A 20507-nucleotide genomic window follows, 5' to 3' on the forward strand; every position below is an offset into this window, starting at 1 on the left:
GTATATGATACATAGTCATAGAGATGTTCAACAGGGAAATAGATCCTTCGGTCCAACTCAGCCACATCAATGAGATATCCTAAACTGATTTAGTCCTATTTGCTGGTGTTTTACCCATATCCCTCTAAACCCTTCCTATTCATATACCCATCCAGGTTCCTTTTAAATGTTGTAATTGTACCATCCTACATCACTTCCTCTGGCACCTCATGGACATGGACCACCCTCTGCATGAAAAAGGTTGTGCCTTACGTCCCTTTTAAATCTTTCTCCTACCATTTTAAAAATATGGCCTCTAGTTTTGAACTCCCCTATCTAGGGAAAAAGACCTTGGCTATTCATCCTCTCTGTGCCCCTCATGATTTTGTAAACATCTATAAGGTTACCTTCAGCCTCTGACACTCCGGAGAAAATAGCCCCAGCTTATTCAGCCTCTACCTATAACTCAAACACTCCAATCCAGGCAGCAGCCTGTAGATCTTTTCTGAACACTTTCAAGTTTAGCAACATCTGTCCTATAGCAAGGAGACCAGAATTAAATGCAGTATTCCAAAAGTGGCCTAACCACTGCCCTGCACAGCAATAACATGACCTCCCAACTCCTATACTCAATGCACGGACCAAGAAGGCAAGCAGACCAAATACCTTCTTCACTACCCTGTCTACTCATAACTCCACTTTCAAGGAACTATGAACCTGCACTCCAAGGTCTCTTTCTTTGGAAACGGTCCCCAAGACCTTACCATTAAGTCTATACGTTTTGCTCTGATTTGCTCTACCAAAATGTAGCACCCCACATTTATCTCGATTAAACTCCATCTGCTACTCCTCGACCCGTCTGATCAAGGACCCATTGTACTCTGAGGTAACCTTCTTCGCTGTCCATTGCACCACAAATTTGTAAATGTTTCGTTTGTCCTTTGGTAAATGCTTATTTTGTCCTTCATTTTAAGCTGTGTTCATGTGTAAAATCAGAATCACTGCGACAATTTGTTTCAACACTGTATATCTTTACAACAAGCTAAAAGTGCTGGTTGGTCTTTGGATAGTCGTAATGTGTGGTTTACAGTATTTTACTTCAAATGGGTTTTATAAGGATTATAATGCTTATTTCATTTGTCTAATTTATACCTAAACATTTGTACCTAAGATGGTGTTGGAAATAGAATATAGAACATAGAACATTAGAGCACAGTACAGGCCCTTCGGCCCTCGATGTTGTGCCGACCTGTCATACCAATCTGAAGACCATCTAACCTAATCTATTCCATATACGCCCATATACTTGTCCAATGATGACTTAAATGTACTAAATGGCGAATCTACTACCGTTGCAGGCAAAGTGTTCCATTCCCTTACTACTCTCTGAGTAAAGAAACTACCTCTGACATCTGTCCTATATCTTTCACCCCTCAATTTAAAGCTATGCCCCCTCGTGCTCGCTGTCACCATCCTAGGAAAAAGGCTCTCCTATCCACCCTATCTAACCCTCTGATTATTTTATATGTCTCAGTTAAGTCACCTCTCAACCTTCTTCTCTCTAACGAAAACAGCTTCAAGTCCCTCAGCCATTCCTCATAAGACCTTCTCTCCATACAGGCAACATCCTAGTAAATCTCCTCTGCACCCTTTCCAAAGCTTCCACATCCTTCTTATAGCGCGGTGACCAGAACTGTACACAATACTCCAAGTGCAGCCGCATCAGAGTTTTGTACAGCTTCACCATAACCTCTTGGTTCCGAAACTCAATCCCTCTATTAATAAAAGCTAAAACACTGTATGCCTTCTTAACAACCCTGTCAACCTGGGTGGCAACTTTCACGGATCTGTATACATGGACACCGAGATCTCTCTGCTCATCTACACTACCAAGAATCTTACCGTTAGCCCAGTACTTTGCATTCCGGTTACTCCTACCAAAGTGCATCACCTCACACTTGTCCGCATTAAACTCCATTTGCCACTTCTCAGCCCAGCTCTGCAGCTTATCTGTGTGGTGACTTTGTACACTTTTTGCTGTACTTATGTATTCCTGTATTTGAATACATGTGACAATAAATATAATTCTGATACAAAATAAACTAGTGTGCCTTTTGGCAGTTATGGGATGTGGTTATGGTAATATCAGTCTTGACTCTGTGGTGAAATTCTTATCTCTGAATATCTTGATGCATAATGAAGCCATGTGGCAATTTTATTCACAGAAACATTTAGAACTGCCGGTGAGACTTAAGGGCTGGACCAATGTCCTAGACAGCTGAAGTCATTCTTCTAACCAGGCCCACCTTGGCCCGTAGTCACTCTGTTATGCCTCAGAGAGGTGGCAGACCCAAATCTTGCTCACCCACTCCCCTCACAGCTGGAAATTTTGTGGAAATGGGAGGAGGTGACAGGTTTGGGATCACAAAGTTGGGAATTCGCCAGACTAGCAGTTCCTAAATTAAATTGGAAGATCTGTCCATTAGGTCAAATGGAAGTAGGGTCTGCAGAAGCTCATTTAGATCAAGTTACAGTTCTCGAATCTTAACTGAATACAGAAAATATATTGTGGCCACAGATGAAAAAATAATATTAATACTGTAACATTGATGCCATAATAGTTTTGTATTAATTTGACTGTGAAGTGTTTTGAAGCATCCTGAATCTGTGAAGGTACTATATAAAAACAAGTTATTTGTTACCATAAATAGCAGAGAATAGAGGTTTTTGGGGAAGGAATAAGAACAAATAACTTATTAGTCATTGATCATTAGCAATACAAAACTTGAGCATTGCTACAAAACTCTACATTTTGTTGAGGTTTTTCATCATGCAATAATCAAGGCACTTTATAAGAAATAATCATAAAAGTACAAAGAATTTTGCTGACAACCATCTTAGGACTGTGCAGTTCACTGTCAGTCATCATTAATTTGTGCATTCTCTCTGTGGCAACTCTGTTACTGATCAGAGTCTACTTGGCAAACAATCAGCACTCTCCTCTCTCAAAAATTATAAATGTTGCTTTCCCTTTACTTTAGTATTTCTTGCAAAGTGTCTTGATGACTGCAAGAAGAACTTCAACAAAAAATTTGTCTTTCCTTCTGTAATACTTGAATAAAATGATTGCAGCTTGAACAAATTTTATGAGGTTTAAGGGAACTGGTACTACAATTATAATATCTGTGAATCCCTATATCTTTTGATATCAATCACAAGGTAACATATAATTTTACCTTGACAGCTGTGTGATATCTTGTTTCAGTAACTTAGCTGTATTGAAGTGAGAAACAAACTGTTGTTCAATTTCAAATGCTGTGAAACTCTAGAAAACAAGAAAGTCTTTACTTCAGCCTGAATCGCCCTGCTTAGAAAGTTATTTTATAGTTTAGTTGATACAAAAGTTTTTAAAGTTTGTGTTAACTGTGGAATTCTGGTTTGTATTCATTTACAGTTAAAATAGAAGAACAGATGTTGGAAGGCAGTAATTCTAGTGTCAGATTCAAATATTGTAAAGCTTGATTGAGATGCTTAGGTGGTTTATGAATGTAATATGAACTCTAAGATGGAATTACTACCCTTAATTCATCTCCTGATATTTGGACCAGTATAGTATATGTATAATTTACTCATTTGATTTTCCTCACATATATTTTTAACAGTGGACAGATGTGATGCCATTAAGGTAATGAACAATTGATAAAACAGCAGACAGGCAGGTTAGGCAGTTTTTCAGAACAGGCCCAAATAATCGTGTCCCAATATTGACTGAAATCAGGCACAGAACCCTGAAGCATTTAATGATTTGTTTCACCATACTCCTAATGAATACTAATAAAAATTATTGAGCACAAAACAAAGCATGAAAATAAATACATCCTGGGTATCCCATTTATTTAATTTGCAATAAAAGTAAAACACATTAACGAATTCAATATTGAGCTATTTAAATAAGTATCAGGGGTCTATTCAGAGTTGGTAATATCAAACAGACCTAATGAACATTTTTGAAACAGCCATCAATAATGATTCCAATTTTTAGTCAAATACTTTAATACAGTTTGAACAATAGTAGAAATATTGGAAAAAAAAGTGAAATTTGGCCTCTCCAAATGTCTCCCAATAATCTCATCGTTTTATAGCTACCATTTATGCAGGATTTGGATATTTTATTCTAAAGCTTCGTACTTGCAGTAAGATGTTATCATCACAGAATCTCTATAGTGTAGAAACAGGCCATTCAGCCCAACAAGTCCACACCAATTCTTTGAAGAGTATCTGACCTAGATTCACCCCCCCAACCCCCCCTTACCCTATCCCTGCAGTTCCAATGGCTAATCCACCAAACCCACACATCCTTGGACACTATGGGCAATTTAGCATGACCAATCCACTTAACCTGTACATCTTTGGACGATGGGACAAAACCGGAGCACCCTTTGGAAACCCACATAGACACGGGGAGAATGTGCAAACTCCACACAGACAGTCGCCTGAGGGTAGAATTGGACCCAGGTCTCTGGATCTATGTGGCAGCAATGTTAACTACTGAGCCACCACGGTAAATTTTAGTCATATCACAAAGTTATTAAAGATATCTCCTGGACAGAGCGCAGAAAGAAATGTCAGGGATGGGGGATTTACACATCCAAAACATAACCCACGCAGTTTTCCTTCCATTAAAATTATTATTAATAAATTGAAGCAGTCTTTGATATACTTATAAAATTCTTACCATTTGGTTTTTGTCACTGTGTTTCACCAAGTTGATTTTTTTCTCAGCTAAGTGGCTGGAACAGAAATGTAGTTAACACTGAAACATGACAGATACTGTATACTGTTACTTCAGTTTGAATTACAGCAGCACACTATTACCAAAATAATATTCCATCAAACTATTTATTTTAGTGGTAGATAGCCCTGTAATATTTTAAAATGGTCGGAACTGGTTAAACTTTAATTTAAGATGAATCATCTTACCAAATACCATTAAATCCCACATTTTGGATGAATGTTTATGAATCACTTAAATTTGTACTTTCATGGATTGCAATGTTATTTCAACTCCTCAGTGTGCATTTCATGTTTAAAATCACGATGAGAGAGTATAGTCATGTATGTAATGCCCCCTCAGTTACTGTAACAGAGACACCACAGTAAAAATCCAGAAATGATAATGCTTAATAATCTGCTTTATTGAAAATTAACTGATCTATATTTATATAAATGACATGCTATAAACTGTGCAGACCATAAATCTAATATTCAGATTATCCAGATGTTTATAAGCAGACCCAAGCAATTCATGGCATCACTTTAGTGCAGTACGTTAGAAGTGGAAATGTGGGTGATATAGTATTTGGATGAGTAAAGAAGCCCAGTAATTACAGTGGTGTTGAAGCTTAATAAAGATTGATCCTTGAATGGTGGAGTAGGCTTGAGGGGCTGTGTGGCCATTTCTTGGTTCTTTTCCTTTTTTTATGTACGTAATCTATTTTCTAATCAACCTGTTCAGAGGTGTTAATACACATCTCTGGAGCAGGTGGGACTTGAACCTGGGCCTCCCAGTACAGGGGTAAGGATAGTATTATTGTGCTATAAAACCATTATTAAGTCATTTCTGAAGTTTCCTTACTGTTTTACACTTCAGCAAAGTACTTATTTTTGTGATGTTTGTAGTTAGGCAGTCCAATGTCATTCTATAGTTAATTAAATTTCAAAATTCAGAAATGATTTTGTCCCAAGGATTCTGGACTAGAGAGGAGATGGTGAATAATGTTAATACTTATGTGAAATACGTGGCTGCTCTTCTAAACAGCAGGGATTATTCACTCAGAGTTAGTAGGAACTGCTGATGATGGAGTCTGAGATAACAAGGTGTAGAGGTGGATGAACACAGCAGGCCAGGCAGCATCAAAGGAGCAGGAAAGCTGACGTTTCGGGTCAAGGCCCTGAGGAAGGGTCTAGGCCCAAAACGCCAGCTTTCCTGCTCCTTCAATGCTCTGTGGCCTGCTGTGTTCATCCACCTCCACATGTTGTTATAGCAGGGATTATTATTTTGTTATTGTTCAAACACTTACTTACAATACACACATAGGGCAGTTTCACTGGTTGAAATCAGTCAAAACAGCAGAAAAGGTCGAGGAATTGCAAGTGCAGCCCAGCCCAGAATGAGTTTCCACAATCTTTAGTATTAGTCCAGAAATATGCTGGACACTGAGCCTGTTCATAACACTGGCAACCCTTTCAGATTAAACGAAGCACCACTGTGTTTGCACTATTTATAGCTTTTCGCAGTTCTTCAATGCGACCATTCAAAAATAACTTTTTTCTATTGGAAGGGTACCAATACCTTCTAAACACCTAAAAAGTATATGTTTTATAACTATACACTGCTACGAAAGAAAATAATGTTTGGTTCTGCATAGTTTTTAGTCATTTTTAGCAGTTAAACTTGGACACTCACCATTGAAATATAGACACATTCTTAAGAATGTTTTTTGTTTCAACCAAATTATTTTCAACTGTACTACTAAAACTGCAATAGATAACTACTTGATGAATCAAGTTTTTTTTTCAAGAAAAGCACTGATTAAGATTGTAAAACACCCTCTGATTGCTCTGGTTTATATGTGACTTCATGTTTGGGATTACACAATATAATTTACGAGCTAAGGGTGACTGATGATGTTTCATGCCCTAGAGGGGTTTTGTGCATTTTTGAAATTAAAGGATTGGTTGCTATAGATTCAGAGATAATTGGAACTGCAGATGCTGGAGAATCCAAGATAATAAAGTGTGAAGCTGGATGAACACAGCAGGCCAAACAGCATCTCAGGAGCACAAAGGCTGACGTTTTGGGCCTAGACCCTTCATCAGAGAGGGGGATGGGGAGAGGGTTCTGGAATAAATAGGGAGAGAGGGGGAGGCGGCCCAAAGATGGAGAGAAAAGAAGATTATTGGAGAGGAGAGTATAGGTGGGGAGGTAGGGAGGGGATAGGTCAGTCCAGGGAAAACGGACAGGTCAAGGAGGTGGGATGAGGTTAGTAGGTAGGAAATGGAGGTGTGGCTTGAGGTGGGAGGAAGGGATGGGTGAGAGGAAGAACAAGTTAGGGAGGCAGAGACAGGCTGGGCTGGTTGTGTGATGCAGTGGTGGGACGGGACGAACTGGGCTGGTTTTGTGATGCGGTGGGGGAAGGGGAGATTTTGAAGCTGGTGAAGTCCACATTGATACCATTAGGCGCAGGGTTCCCAAGCGGAATATGAGTTGCTGTTCCTGCAACCTTTGGGTGGCATCATTGTGGCACTGCAGGAGGCCCATGATGGACATGCCATCTAAAGAATGGGAGGGGGAGTTAAAATGGTTCGCGACTGGGAGGTGCAGCTGTTTATTGCGAACCGAGCAAAGGTGCTCTGCAAAGCGGTCCCCAAGCCTCCGCTTGGTTTCCCCTATGTAGAGGAAGCCACACCAGGTACAATGGATGCAGTATACCACATTGGCAGATGTGCAGGTGAACCTCTGATTCATATGGAAAGTCATCTTGGGGCCTTGGATGGGGGTGAGGGAGGAGGTGTGGGGGCAAATGTAGCACTTCCTGCAGTTGCAGGGGAAGGTGCCGGGTGTGGTGGGGTTGGAGGGCAGTGTGGAGCGAACAAGGGAGTCACGGAGAGAGTGATCTCTCCAGAAGGCAGACAAGGGTGGGAATGGAAAAATGTCTTGGGTATTGGGGTCGGATTGTAGATGGCGGAAGTGTTGAAGGATGATACGTTGCATCCGGAGGTTGGTGGGGTGGTGTTTGAGAACGAGGGGGATCCTCTTTGGGCGGTTGTGCTGGGGGCGGGGTGTGAGGAAGTGTTGCGGGAAATACGGGAGACACGGTCAAGGGCGTTTTCGACCACTGCGTGGGGAACGTCCCCTCCCCCCACTGCATCACACAACCAGCCCAGCTCATCCCCTCCCCCCACTGCATCCCAAAACCAGCCCAGCCTGTCTCTGCCTCCCCAACCTGTTCTTCCTCTCACCCATCCCTTCCTCCCACCTCAAGCCGCACCTTCATTTCCTACCTACTAACCTCATCCCACCTCCTTGACCTGTCAGTCTTCCCTGGACTGACCTATCCCCTCCCTACCTCCCCACCTATACTCTCCTCTCCACCTATCTTCTTTTCTCTCCATCTTCAGTCCACCTCCCCCTCTCTCCCTATTTAGTCCAGAACCCTCTCCCCATCCCCCGCTCTGTTGAAGGGTCTAGGCCTGAAACATCAGCTTTTGTGCTCCTGAGATGCTGCTTGTCCTGCTGTGTTCATCCAGCCTCACACTTTATTATCTTGGTTGCTATAGATTGTTACCTTGAAACTATGTGGTATGATTGAACTGTAGTATAGTTTCAGTATAGAAGAAATCCATTCAGCCTTTTGTAGCCATACCAGCTCTCTGCAAGAGCAAATCAGTTAATCCACTTCTGCATCCACTTACCATTGACCCAAATCCCAGAACTCATTCCTTCACGATTGTGGATGCTCCTTTCACTGCAGCAGTTCAAGGTGGCAGCTCTACACCACCTTCTTCAGCACAATCAGGAACGGATGATAAATGCTGGAATAGGCAGCAACATCTAAATCCAATTATGAACAAAATTTTAAAAATACTGTTTTGATGTGTGACACTAACTTCATTTTTAATCTTAAATAGAAATATTTCTGTAGAATAAATCATTTAGTACAGAGCGTATAAATTGTGAAATTGATCTTCAACATCTAATTGCATTCTTTCACAAGCTTGATACATTTTAAGAATTATTAACAGCTTAAATGAATATATGTACACAAATATGTGTCCTCAATGATTTATAGGCATTGCCACTAAAGTGGGTAAAATCCCTTTAAAATTGATCTGCCACACAAATAATGAAAAGTAAGTGTGAGCTTTGTTTTCCGAACTCAGGACTAAACAAACATTTGCACATTTGTGAAATGCAAATCTGATCTGACAAATATGGTTGCACAGAGAAAGATTAAACATTAACAATCAAACATCAAAGTGCCGGCTACCAATCTCAATTCTCATCTCCATTATTAATTGTCTTAAAAAAATGTTCATTTTTAATACGCCATTGCTAGATTAATAACAAGTTTAAAAGCCAGTCTCAGAATTTACATGTGCTTATTCAATATAATCATTGAAAAGCATATCATTTTTCATCAGAGCTGCAGAGGTTTAATAGTCCTCTGGGACTATGACTATTCCTTTTACCTTTATAATCAAAACAGATGTAAACAACTTTTAATTATTGTACAATTTATATCCAGCATGCTGATTTCAATCACCAACCTATTTAATTTTACTCTTGTGTTACTGCCTTAACCATCAGCATATTAGATGAATAATTTACCATCACGTTCAGGTTTAGAACTTAACATTTTAGAGATAACTGCATATGTGTACAAAACTGAAAGAATTATGTTTCCTTTTGTATGTCTCTGCTTTGTTAAATGCAGTAAGAAGGGTATGAGGTAATACAATTAATAGGGAGAAATAGGCTCAGTGAAACTACAGCAAAGCAATGATCAGAATGGGTGATATTATGAGTTCAATCAGAAATCAAGGTGTTTCATGACAGTGTAATAAAAACAAAAAAAATGCTGGAAATATTCTGCAGGTGGCAGTTGGCATTTGAGGACATGGTAACATAACTAATAGTTTGAACTTAGTGGCCGCCCTGAAGTGAGTTTAGTTGTATGGGAGTGTTTAATAGGATAGAAAGGTGTGGTTGGGGCCCATGTCACCTTCTTGCATCTGCCTGATTAGATCTGAGGCATGAAGCTTTTCTGGCTCACTGCAATTAATGGACCTTCAAGGACAACATCCTACTACCGCTTGCACACCATGTTCAGGAAGCTTGAAAAGCTGTAGGCATTGGAGGAATTCTTTCCAATCAAAATCAGTAAATGAAAATTCTGGTAGATTAAATGAAATGACAAACTCTATCCCAGAAGTCCATGCTGAGGCAAGCATATCAAAGAAGATGTTTTCAGTGCTGCAAAGAGTTTGCTTTTTGATAGACATAAACTGCTTTCAGTTTGATTACAAAATAAGTATGCTTGCAGTATGAATCTTTTATGGAAGGACAGTTTCTCTGAGACATTACTAGATCTTTTGTTTAAAGGCTAGGCACTCTGTCAGACACCATAATGCTTGAAGAATGCATCGAACTGAATATAAGGCTACTCACCTGGAAGTCCTGGGGTGGTAGCAGCCTGAAAATGCATCTGGTCATTTACTGCTCCATTTTCACAACCCTTCAAAATGCTATGATAGGACATCAGATGGCTTGCCTTGGCTCCTTTGATGTAGTCATGCAGTCCTTAGCATGTAGTAGAGTTACATGCTGACCATTTAGCACTGGGCATTGAGAGGCCTGACAAATGGCTTGTACAAATAGATTTCTTGAGACCAATGAAAAAAAGCTTTCTTGTAACTTTATACCTTTGCGTGTCCAGAAGGTCCAGGATCACTCCTGGGCCCACAATCAAGAGCTGGCCCAATGCTTTGAGTATGTAAGGTACCTGGTGGATGGCTCTACTTATCTCTAGCGCAATCTACAGACAGCCCGGAGTGGCAGCCAGCCTACTCTTATATCTCTTACTGAGCTGCAGCAGGACTTGGCCTCTGAACTAAGGGCTTTGCAGGCCTCAAGATGGCTCAAACCTACGACAATAACAATAAGCAGACGTTGAGCATTTTGTGCCTTGATTTAAAATTGCTCCAGTATGTTAGTGCAAAGCAATCATATGATACAAAATAAGGGTCATCATAAACAATTTGCATTTTATAATGGCTGTTTCAAATAATCTTAAAATTGTAACTGCAATTGATACTCAGATCTGCATAGGGCTATTGTTTAAAGATAAGCAGATTAGAATGTTTTCCCAGTATTGTCACCTAAATATAACTTGATTAACTAGTAATTTAGGTTTAACAATTGATAATTGCAATGTAAACTTTTCTACACCTATATTCTCCTGATTTAAGGTCCTCCAGACACTTTATCTTCCACAAAACATTTTGTTTCTCTTCCTGAGCTCCTTTCATATCTCTCATTCTATTCACTGTGTATTGAAGTGTCACTGGGGAGGCAGTGATATGGTAGTATTACACTGGACCATGTAATTCAGAGCTAATGCTCTGGGGACATGGGTTAGAATCCCACCACACAAATGGTGAAATTTGAATTTACTTAATAAATCTGGGATTAAAAGCTAGTCTACTGTGTGAAATGGTGCAACTCAATTGCATCAAACTGCTATGAAAGCCTAAAATAATGGAATGTAACAAGTTAGAGTATCTGACAGCAACGTAAGCACTTGTATTGACAATGGCAAACCCAGCCTTGTCAACCTTACAGTCTTCCTCACTCCCAGCTAGAGAGGTTGTGACAAATATTGGACATCTGCCCCACAGACTAATCAAGCAGTAACACGACGTAGTCACATTCAAAGAATGGTAACTGATAGACAATGTCATCAGCCCCAGGTATATCCTGCTTCGCCAGTTAGACAGACTCATCAGAGGTGGCACAGTGGAATACAGTCAGAATGGAGTCTCCCTGAGAGAGCCCATAAAGTGCCATGACTTTGTAAGTGTCATGGTCAAGCATGGTAAAAGAAGCCACTGCTTGTCACTGATGAATCTACACTCCTCCATGTTGACCACCACTTGAAGGAAGTGCTGAGGGTGGCAAGGGTACAGACTGTACTCTAGTGGGTGACTTCAATGTCTATCACCAACAGTAGCTCAGCAGGACCACTGCCAACTAAGTTGACTGAGTCTGAAAGGATACAATTTCTATGCTGCATCTGTGGTTGGTGTTGAGGAAATCAACAAGAGGGTAAATATTCTTGATCTCTTCCTGTCCAATCTATTGGCTGCAGATGCTTCTGATCTTGACTCTTTGGGGAAGAGTGATCACCATACGGTTCCTTGTGGAGACATAGTCCATTTTCAGTTTGAGGGTACCTTCTATTGTGTTTTGCAGCACTATCACTGTGGTAAATGGGCAGATCCAGTAACTTAACCTTGGGCGTCCATTAACAGGAGCAAAATTGTATTCAAACATCTGTAACCTCATGGGCCACATAAACCCTACTCTACCGTTATCGTCAAGCCAGGGGATCAATCTTGATTCAATGAAAAGAACAAAGAAACCTACAGCACAGGAACAGGCCCTTCGGCCCTCCAAGCCTGCGCCCATCAAGATCCTCTGTCTAACCTGTCATCTATTTTCTAACGGTCTGTGTCCATTTGCTCCCTGCCCATCCATGTACCTGTCCAAATATATCTTAAAAGACGCTAACGTGTCTGCGTGTACCACCTCCGCTGGCAACATGTTCCAGGCACCCACTACCCTCTGTGTAAAGAACTTTCCACGCATAGTGCAAAGAACTTTCCACGCATTAAGTGGAAAAGTGCAGGACGGTATATATGTAGCACTACCCGGCATACCTGAAAATGAGGAATCAACATGGTGAGGCCACCAAACAGGAATAGTTGTGTACCAAACAGTAGAAGCAGCGAGTGATGCAACGTATAAAGCAATCCAATACCACTGCATCAGATCTAGTTCTGCAGTCCATTTTACACCCAGTTGTGAACAGTGGTGGATAATTAAACAACTAACACGAGGAGGAGATTTCACAACTATGCCATCCTCAATGATGGGGGCAACAAACATGTCAAACATGTCAGGGCAAAAAACTGGAGGGAAGCATTTGCACCCACATTCTGCCTAAAGGGCTGAAGGAATAATCCATCTCGAACTCTGCCTGAACTCCTCAATATCACAGATGACAGCCTTCAACCAATTTGATTCACTCCACATGATGTGAAGAAATGGCTGAATTCAGTGGATACTGCAAAAGCTATGTACTCTGACGACATTTCCAGTAACAGTACTGAAGAATGCTATAGAACTAACTGCAGTCCTCGTCAGAATGTCCCAGTACAACACTGACATCTAGCTTGCAATGTGGAAAATTGCCTGGGTATTTACTGTGCCATATAAAGCAGAACAAATCCAACCCAACCAATTACTGCCACAATAGTCCACTCTTGATCATTAGTAAAACATTTTGGAAGCCATCTAAACTGGCCATCAAGATGCACTCGCTCAGAAATAATTAGTCTGCTCACTGATGCTCAGTTTGGACTTGAATAGAACCATTCAGCTCCTGAACCTATTACAGGCTTCAGCCTAACGTAGCCAAAATATTTGAACTCGAGGCAAGTAACCACAGTTCACATCAAAGCAGTCCAAGAGTGTTTTGGACATGAAGGACTCTAGCAAGAATGGAGTCAATGGGTCTCAGAGGGAAATCTCTGCTGTTTGGCATCATATCTGGCACATAGGAAAATGGTGGCAGTTGTCAGAGATCAATCATCTCCTCTCCAGGATATCGTTGCAAGAGTTCCTCAGTGTAGTGTCTTAGGCCCAAAAATCTTCAGCTACTTTATCAATGACCTTTCTTCTAGTGGAAATGTTCCCTATGATTGTACTGTTCAACACAGCTCACAAATCTTCTGATGCTGAAGCAATCTAAGTTCATATTCAGCGAGAATTTGACAAAAAAATCCAGTTTTGGCTCAAAAGTGACAAGCAACATTTAGTCATAGACATTTATAGCATAGAAGGAGGCCATTCGACCCATCATGTCCTTGTTGATCAACAAGGGTCTGATCACACTACCCTAATTCCATTCTCCTGAAGGCTATGGTATTATCAGTGAATATCTAAAAACTGCTTAAATGTTATGAGAGGTTTTAACTCAATCACCCTTCCAGGCAGTGAGGTCACCCTCTGGGTGAAACTATTTCTCCTTGACTCTCCTCTCAGCTTCTAACTGTTACCTTATCTATGCCCTGCATATTGTTTCACACCTCTAACAGTTCTCCTATCAACCTTCACTGCTTGTAGGACAATAAGCCCAGCCTATCCAACTTCTTTTTCAGAACTCAGGCCCACCAGCATCCTGGAAAAGTTTCTCTGTGCCCTGTCTGGTGCGATCATATCCTTCATGTAACTATGTTCCTAATCAACCTGTTCAGTGATGTTATTACACACCTCTGGAGCAGGTGGGACTTGAACTGAGGTCTCTTGGTTCAGAGGTGGGAACACCACAAGAGGGCCCCACATCCTTCCTATAATGTGGTAACAAGAACTACATGCAGCTGTGTCCTAACTCTCATTTTATACAGTTCGAGCATAATCTCTGCTCTTGTATTCTATGCCTTTGCTAATACAGTTATGTACGCCATATTCCTTCTTAGCCACGTTATCTACCCAGCCTACTTCATTTCTGATGAAGGGTCCAGGCCTGAATCATCAGCTTTTGTGCTCCTAAGATGCTGCTTGGCCTGCTGTGTTCGTCCAGCTCTACCCACCCTGCTGCTTTCAGGGATCTGTGAAATACATATCAAAATGCTTCTGATCATCAGTACTGCTACTTACAATGTAATCCCTTGCCTTGTTAACCCTCCCCAAGTGCATTATCTTGCATGTTTCTGATTGAATCCCATCTGCCACTGCTCTGCCCACCTGACCACACCATTGATATCCTTTTGTGGTTTATGAAAATTCTCCCATTTTCCACCCTACCAAATTTTGAATCAATCACAAACATTTTGATCATAATCCCCACATCTAAGTCCAAATCATTATCGTACGTCGTAATAAGTGCCATGACCTCTGTGGAACCTTTCAACAGACTTTCAATCACAGAACTATCCCTCCACCAATATCCTCTGCCCCCCGTCTCTCAGCCATTTTGGATCCAATGTGCCATTTTGCCTTGGGTCCGGTGGGCTCTTATTTTCTTGACCAGTTGGCCCCTATCAAAAGCCTCCCTAATGTCCATGTCATTATCAACATCCCTGGTTACCTACCCAAAAAAAGTCAAATTCATCAACTGTGACATTCCCTTAACAAGTCCACGCTGACTAGCCTTGATTATCCTTGTCTCTTCAGGTGCAGTTATATTCTGTCCATTAAAAGTCCTTCTAATAACTTTCCCACCACTGAGGTTAGACACACAGGAACACCACCACGTGCAAGTTCTCCACAAAGCCACCTTACCCTAGCCCTCACCCTCACCCTCACCATCCTCACCCTCACCCTCACCCTCCTCACCCTCACCCTCACCGTCACTCTCACCCTAACCCTAACGCTAACCCTAACGCTAACCCTAAGGGCGTGGAACGCCCTGCCTGCCAATGTAGTGAACTCAGCCACATTAGGGGCATTTAAACAGTCCTTGGATAAGGATATGGATGATGATGGGATAGTGTAGGGGGATGGACATAGATTAGTTCACAGGCCGGCGCAACATCGAGGGCCAAAGGGCCTGTTCTGCACTGTATTGTTCTATGTTCTATGTTCTAACCCTCACCCTAATCACTCACCATCCTGACTTGGAAACATATCACCATTTCTTCACTGTCGCTAGGTCAAAATCCTGGAATTCTCTCCCTTATGGCATTTTATGTGTCAAGCCATAGCAGGTGGACTGCAGCAGTTCAAGAAGGCAGCTCACCACCACCTTCTCAAGGTCAACTAGGGGTGCAGCCATTCCACAAATTAATATATACAAACAATTATGGACAAAATACTGTCATTGTTTAAGATTTCCTTCTTAGGCTGTCTGACCTGCTCTCACCAACTTCCATGAAATGATTTGGAACGGGACTTGACCCTAGACGGTTCTGGGCTAGAGTTGGTGATGTACAACAATGCCATAAGATCTTCTGCTGAGTTTGTTACATATTTACAATTCTTGCCCTTGCCATATCTCCGATTTACCTTCATTTCACTAATGGCTGCTATGCTTTTTGACATCTAAGTTCTAGAACTTCCTCCCTAAATGCCTTTATCGCTCTCTCCTTTTTATATCACTTCCTAAAGCCTACTTCTTTGACCAAGTTTTTGATCAATGTCCTAATCTTTGTTCAAACAGCATCTATGGTCACCCAAGAACATAAATTCCATAGATGAAAGGCTTGTTTTACGAGGAGAGATTGAGCAGCTTAGGGCTGTACTCACTGGAGTTTATAAGGATGAGAGGAGATCTAACAGAAATATAGAAGCTGCTAAAGGGGATCGACACAGAGAACACAGAATGCTGTTTCCCCTTGTGTGTCAATTTAATGAGAGCTCATAATTTTAGGCTAAAGAGTAGCAGAGATGGGAGGAATTACTTCCATCAAAGCATCATGACTCTGTGAAATTCCCTACTCCATAATGCAGTGGACACCAGGACACAGAATAAACTTAAGGAGGAGATAGACAGATTTTCCAATTATCATCAACTGCTTCATCAATGACATTCCCTCCATGATATGATTGGAGCTAGGAATGTTCTGTCATGTTTGCTCAATGTTTGGTGTCATTTGCAACTCCTTAGATTCTAAAGCAGCCTGTTTTGATATGTAACAAGACCTGGACAATATTTAAGCTTGAATTGAGAAGTGGCAAGCAACATTTGTGCCACACAAGCATGGGATACCGCCACATGCAAGTTTCCCTCCAAGCCACTCATCATCATGTCTTGGAAACATATGACTGTTCCTCCAGTGTCATTGGGTGAAATACTGGAATTCCCTCCCCAACAGCACATGGAAAGCAGCAGTTCAAGAAGGTAGCTCACCACCAACTTACCAAGGGCAACTGGGGGCCAGCAATAAATGATGGCCCAGCCAAGAGAGAATAAAATGAAAAGATTTTTAAAACTCTTCACTGTCACTGGATCAATATCCCACAACTCCCTTCCTTACAGCACTCTAGGTGTATTTATATCAAGTGGATTTGTGTAGTTCAAGAAGGTGGCTCACCACCACTTACTCAAAGGCAGTTTAGGATGGGCAATAAATCTTGGACTTCCTGGCAACATACAAATCCCATTAAATAAGAAAATAGAAATATGGATCCATAAGCAAATGTGACTCAAACTCTTTATTTACTGGGCATTATCATATTAACAAGAAGATCTTACAGAAAAGTATCTATTTATGCATAATTGAAACCAATCCAAAGTTGGTCATTTGTTTTACCATTTCCACTTTATTCCCAATATTTATTACTATCATGTACAAGATGGGAAGATTACACACTGACATTGCTTTGCCATTTAATTTATAGTTAAAATATTGGTTTTGGCTGTTAATATTTTGTTAATTTCTCTTTGCTCTGAATATAAGCCTAACACACTAATTTAAACAGGGTAATCCTCTAAGTAATTGATTAACACTAACAAAACACATAAATTCTAGACTTCATTCTACACCACTAAGCACACTGAAGCTAATTGTTTTATAGTTATTTGTATTCTCATCCCTGATTTAAATATCAAAAACTGCATCAGTACGTAAACATTATTCCCTTTCTTTTAACAGGCGGCATCACTGCCCACATATGCCAACAGGATTCCACGACAAAACTTTGCAGCCTTGTCTGCTGACTGAATATCATGAAAAATACCCTTCCTATGGAGATATCAAGCCCAGGGAAAACTACAAACCAAAACCTGAAATTTTGTCTAAACGTGACAAAATGGAAGGAACATCAACATTTAGGTAAGTGTCTTTAGAGTGAGAGGTGAAGTGAGAGGCATTCAACCATAGATCAACAAAGTTGTTTCTTTGATCAGATTAAATGCACAAATTATATTGCTACTGTTTATGTGTACTATAACTGCAGTATTTCATGCTCTACTCATGGCATTGTATTATTAATTTGCAAATAAATTTATGAAGCCAATTTCTTAAACATAGACAAGAAATTCCCCATAGAATGGCTTTTTTTTACTAACATCAAAGTATAATCTATAAAATAGTGACCACTCAAAATGAGGATTCATTTTGTGGTTTTGTTAATCTAGATGCAAGACTTCTCACAGATTTTAATTTTTAAGGGTACAAAATAATTTGTGCTAAATTATTTCACATTTAAATCTATAAAATATTTTATAAATTAATTGTACTGACAGTATAAACTAATTTTAAGAAGGCTAAATGCCTCCAGAATGCAAATAAATCTCAAACAAGTTCAATGGTGCTCTGAACATTTGTCCACCACTGAAAATGGATTGGTAAACATTGCTAATCAATGAAAAAGAGGCACACTTTATTTCTTAAAACCTCATTACAAGTTGTTTATGATGGACGTGTATAGCACTCTGCAGCTTTGCAGTTGACTCAAAGGAAGAACATCATTTAATGTGGTGCCAGATTTTCATTTGGTGATGGAGGTGAGAATGTAAAAAGTTTATAATCTTTTGGGTTTATTTGAAATTTGCAATGCTGTCAGAATGTTGCACTGGTTTCTTTTTATGGCCTTTTTATTCATCAGGATGGCTTTGGGTTGTGACCTCACATGCTTCTTCTCTGAGGCTAATGTCACCATTCTAACCCCTTCTGGAAATTTAGCTTTGTTTCTCCTCACTATTTTAATGCGGGCTTTGGAAGCCCTATGAAAAACTGTCTCAAGGGCAGTCGATGGTGACTGCAGCATGTCTGCTGAGAAGTCAGGAACAGGTAATATTCTGACAAATTTGAATGCCGTTATTTGCTGCTGTATTGTGCTGTGGACAGTGTTATAACTGCAGTGATTCATCAATGGGCATTGCCATTACATTTACCATCATAATTTAGGTTTTATGATATATTGCATTTCTTAATTTTAGAGTAAGGGTTGAGGCTTAATGGGCATTAGAATGATATTGAGAGCTAGGCTGTCATCCTTGAGAATTTCCAACCTCCAGTCAACCTCCATTCCTCAATTCCTCCTCATAAGACAATGCCATCATGCAAAGGATTAATCTGGTGAATGTTAACAGCTCTTCTGCGAGGGCAAAGATATCCTCCCTTAGATAAGGAGCCCCAAACTGTCCACAATAGACTAAGTAGGATCTGACGATGTTTCTAATCATTTGCAAAAAGCCATATTTTCTCCTGGATTTCAATCTCTTTGTAATGCAGCACAACATAACACTTGTCTTCCTAATTCCTTTATGCATCTGTGTAATAACTTGTAACGGCTCGTGAACAAGGACATCCAGATTCCTTTGAAAACCTGCACTTCCCAAGCTCTCACTATTCAGGAAATATTCTGTTGTTTTTTTTTTCTCTACCAGAGTAACTAATTTAATATCTATCCACATGACATTCCATTTGCCATGTCCTAGCCCACTCAATTAGTCTCTTGAAGCTTTCTTGCATACTCCTCACAACTTATACTCCTACCTAGTTTTGATGTCATCAATGAATTTGGAAATATTACAATTAAACCAAATATTCAAATCAGTTAATGGATTGTAAACAGCTGTAGATATAGCACTCTCACTTTGTGATATGCTATCCACAAGAAAAAGCCAGCCATTCTAAAAGCTTATTAATACTTTCTGTCTTTTAACCAATTACACCCAATCCTATACAATCCTATTATTTAATACCCTCGTGTGTGGGGACTCATCAATAGCCTTCTGAAAATCACATTCACTGGTTTCCCTTTATCTACGCTATTAGCAACATGCTTAGAAAAACTCCCAAGTTGTCAAAAATGATTTCTATTTCATAAGCCCGTGTTGGTTGTATCAGATTTTGCCAGTTGCTGCTTATTGTTCAGTTATCACGTTATTTTATAGTAGATGTCAACCTCTCTATACTTCTAAGGTCAGGCTATTCTCCTTCACCCTCCCTTCTTAATTAGCAGGATTACATTTACTACCTTCTTGTCTGCAAGAACCTTTCCAGATCCATAGAACTATGAAATATACTCTTATATCTCTTACCCAACACTTTCAATACACAGGGGTGAAGATCATCTGGTCCAGGTTATTTATCAAACTTCAATCCAGTTAACGTTTCAAACACTACCTCTTTACTGACTACATTTAGTACTTCAGCATGGCAACAACCTTGGATTTTTGGGAGATTTTCTGTAATCTTTTAATTTCTCAGCCATTTTTCCCTGTCCAGAATAATAAATAGTCCTGTCTGCACCTGCAATGAGCCATATTTATCCAAGTTAATCTTTTCCCTTTTGCATAGCATAAGATGCTTTTCTAGTCTACTCTTATGATTCTCGCTGATCTGTATTCATGTTCACGTCTCTTCTTAATTGATTTCTTTATCTTCCTTTGCTGGGCTCTAAATTGGACAAAAACTGTTAACTTTTCAAAAAAATATTTACAGAAACTCATACTTCATGTTTTGATCATTCTGGCTAGGTTTCAGGTATTCTCCCTTCCTTCCTTATTTATTTTTCTGTCATTCTTTGATGCTTTTATTTTTCATCCAAACTTCTGACCCTCCATCTGACTTTGCATGATTCTATGCTTTTTAAAAATTTAACCATTACTTTTAATATTTCTAGTTAACCACAATGCTAGATTTGTCCCTTGGAATTTTTCTTGCTTGATGGAATGTATCTATTCCGTGCATTATGAAATATATCCTTCAATGTCTAGCACTGCATCTCTGTT

At 40.0% G+C, this 20507-nt stretch overlaps 1 protein-coding gene across 1 annotated transcript in view; it reads left to right on the plus strand.

Moving 5' to 3' along the window:
* The window catches only part of saxo2 (stabilizer of axonemal microtubules 2), a 48095-nt gene that overhangs the window by 6836 nt on the left and 20752 nt on the right, over positions 1-20507 (plus strand). Inside the window, exon 2 of the mRNA XM_048563036.1 lies at positions 17419-17598. Coding sequence (XP_048418993.1) covers positions 17419-17598 — 180 coding nt within the window. The remainder of the gene's footprint in view (positions 1-17418; positions 17599-20507) is intronic.

Source organism: Stegostoma tigrinum, chromosome 33 (assembly GCF_030684315.1).
Source record: "Stegostoma tigrinum isolate sSteTig4 chromosome 33, sSteTig4.hap1, whole genome shotgun sequence".
Lineage (NCBI taxonomy): Eukaryota > Metazoa > Chordata > Chondrichthyes > Orectolobiformes > Stegostomatidae > Stegostoma > Stegostoma tigrinum.